The 4,250-nt window shown below is 41.7% G+C and overlaps 1 protein-coding gene across 4 annotated transcripts in view; it reads left to right on the forward strand.

Annotated features, from left to right (window-relative positions):
* gsap (gamma-secretase activating protein) overlaps positions 1-4,250 on the forward strand; it is a 34,837-nt gene that overhangs the window by 6,127 nt on the left and 24,460 nt on the right. For all 4 annotated transcript variants that reach the window (XR_002274894.1, XR_002274895.1, XM_020599660.1 and 1 more), the window contains exons 9-17: positions 1,482-1,592; positions 1,694-1,750; positions 1,841-1,887; positions 2,080-2,165; positions 2,792-2,869; positions 3,002-3,088; positions 3,311-3,403; positions 3,594-3,762; positions 4,029-4,119. Coding sequence is in view for 2 of the 4 variants with exons in the window: in XM_020599660.1 (XP_020455316.1) it covers positions 1,482-1,592; positions 1,694-1,750; positions 1,841-1,887; positions 2,080-2,165; positions 2,792-2,869; positions 3,002-3,088; positions 3,311-3,403; positions 3,594-3,762; positions 4,029-4,119 (819 nt within the window). In the remaining 2 variants the exon portion in view is untranslated. The remainder of the gene's footprint in view (positions 1-1,481; positions 1,593-1,693; positions 1,751-1,840; positions 1,888-2,079; positions 2,166-2,791; positions 2,870-3,001; positions 3,089-3,310; positions 3,404-3,593; positions 3,763-4,028; positions 4,120-4,250) is intronic.

The raw sequence follows: 4,250 nt of genomic DNA on the forward strand, positions 1-4,250 counted from the left end.
CCTATGATGAAAATTACAGAACTGTCCATTCTCTGTAAGTGGGAAAACTTGAAAAATCAGCAGTGTATCAAATACTTATTTGCCCCACTGTACCTCAGCTCAACTGTAACATGCATGGAGGAATTTTCTTTGCAGTGGATTTGTGTGTTTTTTTAAAGGTATAAATTCTTGAGCACACATAAAGACAGGTGACAAATTAAAGGCAAAACAAACATAGAGTGTCTTAGTGAGGTGTTAGGTCACCACTTGCAGGTGGAGAGGTCTGTCTAGAACTTAGATCAGACCACATGTTTCTGTTCAGTCCCAACCTGTGGCAAGAATGTGGCATCCAAACCCAACTTGTGTCAGGTCCGCTCGGTGTGACCTGCCTCTCTTCTGCCTTTCTCTCCCCTGCTCTTTCGACCTGCGGGATCTGCACCTCAGTTGTGTTGCATTCAGTAATAGTAGAGTAGAGTAGAGTGGGCAATTGGGTGAAGGCGGGGTACACCCTGGACAGGTCACCAATCCATCGCAGGGCTAACACAGAGACGAACAACCACACACACGCACTCCTATGGGCAATTTAGAGACACCAATCAACCTTAGCTGCATGTCTTTGGACTGTGGGAGGAAGCCGGAGTACCCGGAGAGAACCCACGCAAGCACGGGGAGAACATGCAAACTCCACACAGAAAGGTCCCGGGTGGGGCCCGAACCCAGAACCCTCGCGCTGTGAGGCAACGGTGCTAACCACTGCGCCACCATGCTGCCCTATTTGTGGTATGTATTGGACGTCATTTTGTTTTCCACGCTGACACATCCTGTGCTGTGGATCTCATTTTGTACGTTGGTTACATGTTTTTTGTGTTACACGTCTCCAGACGTCCACAGTTCCTGTGCTGTGGATTTCCTTTTTCGTTCGCCAATCCTCCCGGGTAGTTTGTCTATTCACCTGTTCGTCCTGTTCCTCCCACTCTCCTGGTTTTTGCCGTTAGCCTCTCTACTCCCATGGTCGTCCTGGTGTCCTTAGCTGTCTTTGCCCAGCCCTGGTTGTATGTGTTCATTGACTCTGTTCCTTTTTGTGATTCCCACTATTAAACCACCTTTTTTACTAGCACCTGAGTCAGCAATCTTGAGTCCAACCTCAGTTGTCCCTCACCCTCCTGGTGAGGGGGACTAAACCATAACAACTTGGGCCCAACAATCTTTTAGTATATATTGTCTGAACCCGACACGAGCCTGATGCAGTTGACTATAGATGGAGGCACTATCATCCGGGAAGGGACTACTCGTTTATTCAGGTTTTTCCTTTAATTTGTCACCTGTCTGTAACTAGGAATTAATAAGTAAAACAGTTGGAATGTATTTACATTACCCAGTGAAAAGAATGTTGTTTCAACCTCACTGTCAAGCTACTGTATACTGCATTTTATATCCACCTGGGGAGCTTTGCATTAAGAATTCATTGTGTCTACAAAGCCGCATATGAATGTGTGAACCAGGTGATGGCGCATCCTGAGCGTTTGCCCAGAACAGCAGAGAGAATAGTGGAGGATTTCAGCTGGGTCCAGTGGGACAGAGACACACAGAGGCTCTACTATTTAACACACAAGGTAAGACACGTACAAACACACTGATCTGAACAACTACACTTCGGAGGACATTGAATTGACTTAAATTGACTCATACGAAGAGGCATTATATGTCTTCACAGGACAAATTTCTGCTGCGATGTGTTCAGTTTTACCCAAACCATAACTACGACACTGTGGTGGGTCATCTCTGTCTTCTAATTTTAATATTTGTGCTTTCACGTGACAATCACATAAAAATTCTCTTGCGTTATGTTACTGTCTTACAGTTTGAGCTCTCATTAGAGTTGCCTGCTAACCCTTTCTACACAGTCAAGTAAGACTGCACCTCCTGCTACATTATAAAGACAGAAATATGTTTTCCAAGTGGGCTTTTCATGCTGTGTTTTGTCTTCGTTTGAATGTTATTGAGAAAAATCCTGCAATCAAAGAGACTAAAATGAATTCCTGTATGTATATCTCTCACTTAAATGTTCTTATTTTGGATTATTGTGTGTGTGGCCAACAGGTTTGTAAACCTGGGTTTTGACTATTATCACACTGAGAGACCAGAGCAGGAGCTCGTCCGGATGGAAGTGTTCACAAACAGAATAGGTACTGTAAGACATATGGTACTGCACACATAGTGTGACACACATTCCTACACAGAAATTCTTGCAGGAATCATGTGTTTCTCACATGCATTCTCTTACTCCTAACAGACATAAACAAAGTGGTATTTCAGTTACATGGCCAATTAAAACTAATATGCTTGTGTATTTTTCATTTGTCTTTTTAAAAAGAAGAAAGTCCATATAGCAAGTTATAATTTTTAGTGCACAATAATGCAATATAATGCAATTCAACACCTAATTAGACATCCTCCACTGGGGATTAAAGAATAAAGGCTGCGGGCATTTTGTGATTCACATCTCAGTGATGATTTAATGATTGTTGGTTTATTACAAAATGAAATGCTCATCAGGAACTTTTTTACACAAATGAAATATACATGTACAGTGCTTTACTGAATTTGTGATTTCTCAATCAAAAACCAAAGCTCTACAATTCTTGTCCTCTTGCACATTTAAAAAGTTTAACTTTGGAAAATAAAATGAGGATCAAAACATAAACACCAATTTAATTTTGCATTGTTTATCATGAATATTGCCATGGGAAGTGTATATGATCTTTTATTAATGACACATCCATAACTGCTCTGCCTTGTGGTTTGCTTTTAGGGAGCATGTGTGTGTGCTACAGCCAACCTCTGAAAGACAAACCAGAACTGATCTACAATGTGGTTTTAGTTCATAAAGGTGTGTGTGTGTGTGCTATCTAAACAAAAAGTGTACAAAACTTAATTTCTTACTGTTGTTGTCTCTTTTACTGTGTTACTGTTTTTATCTTGAGCACATGGTGACAAGTTTGGATTTCGTTACTTTTTGCAGCCTGCAGCAAGAAATTCAGAGTGTCTCTGGGCAGCGACCAGTCGCAGCAGAAGACCTCACAGCTCCATCCACTCTTCATCCCTATAGGTCACCGCACACACAGAAATGTAATGCAGTCATATACACACATCAGAATCCTGACACATTCACCCAAGTGTGTGGTTTTGTAAGTCAAACATGCATTACCTACAGAAACACAGACAGAAATGAGTGTATGTATTGTCATGCAGCCTAATAAATCTCAGGTATCCATACAGCATACTAATATAACATACGCCCTGACAGTGATGCTGTTATTTTTGTATGTAGGTTATTACATTCTGGTGTATCTGCAAGATTATTTCCTCCACTGTGTCAACACCAGGCAGCAGGAGATGCTCTGTCACTCCCTCTTCCTCTCTGGTAAGATGAATTTTTTTTTTTGGATATATCAGGTCTAAGATGATTGATGGCTGTGTTACAGTTTGTTCACCTGTTTTCTCAGCCTGTAAAATGTTAGAACTGTCACTGCTTTTTGTTCTCAGAATGAGAACAAGTCCTCACATTTATCCAAATTTTGTATGTTTGCCTTTCTTATCTCGACATCTTTAAGGCCATGATGTGAACGTGGGTCTGCAGTGTCAGTCAGCTAACATTACAGTGTTGCATGCAGAGGAAGAGTCTAATAGTAGTCTGTTGGACCTGGCCAGTGGGAAGATCCACATTGCTGAGCTTAGCCCTGCCTACCTGCTACAGATACTGCAATCAGACACTCCTTCTAGGTGGGTTTGATTCAGAACCTTTTCTGGAAATAATGAACCTATATACCGCATATATATTTGGTGCTATTATTTAGGAGGAGGCACTTAAGAGCCTAGAAGAGTCTACACTAGTTAGGCAGCATGCAGACAGGTGGAAAGTTATTTTTTGAGAATGTTATTTCACTTGGTTGCTGTTTGTCTGCCTGCGCATCTGCCTCTAGGTCTCTGTGTTTAGAAAAGCTTATATTGTATAAAGGTAAATTTGTGGTGTGTCACCTCTGTCCAAGGTGTCCTGGCAGTAAGGCTGATCATCAGCGCCTGGCTGCTCTCCACTGCCTGCTGGTTTACATGGGAAATGACCCAAACTTGGAGCTGAAGGTACATATGGAGCAGGGCAAAGGAACTGGGAGGACAAAAATATTGACATTTAAAGCAAATTTTCTGAAAAATGTCAACATCCCTTTTTTATCCCCAAATGAAGACATAACACATCATCAGAGCCCAGAACA

This window comes from Monopterus albus, unplaced genomic scaffold (assembly GCF_001952655.1).
Source record: "Monopterus albus unplaced genomic scaffold, M_albus_1.0 scaffold41.1, whole genome shotgun sequence".
NCBI classification, from domain to species: domain Eukaryota; kingdom Metazoa; phylum Chordata; class Actinopteri; order Synbranchiformes; family Synbranchidae; genus Monopterus; species Monopterus albus.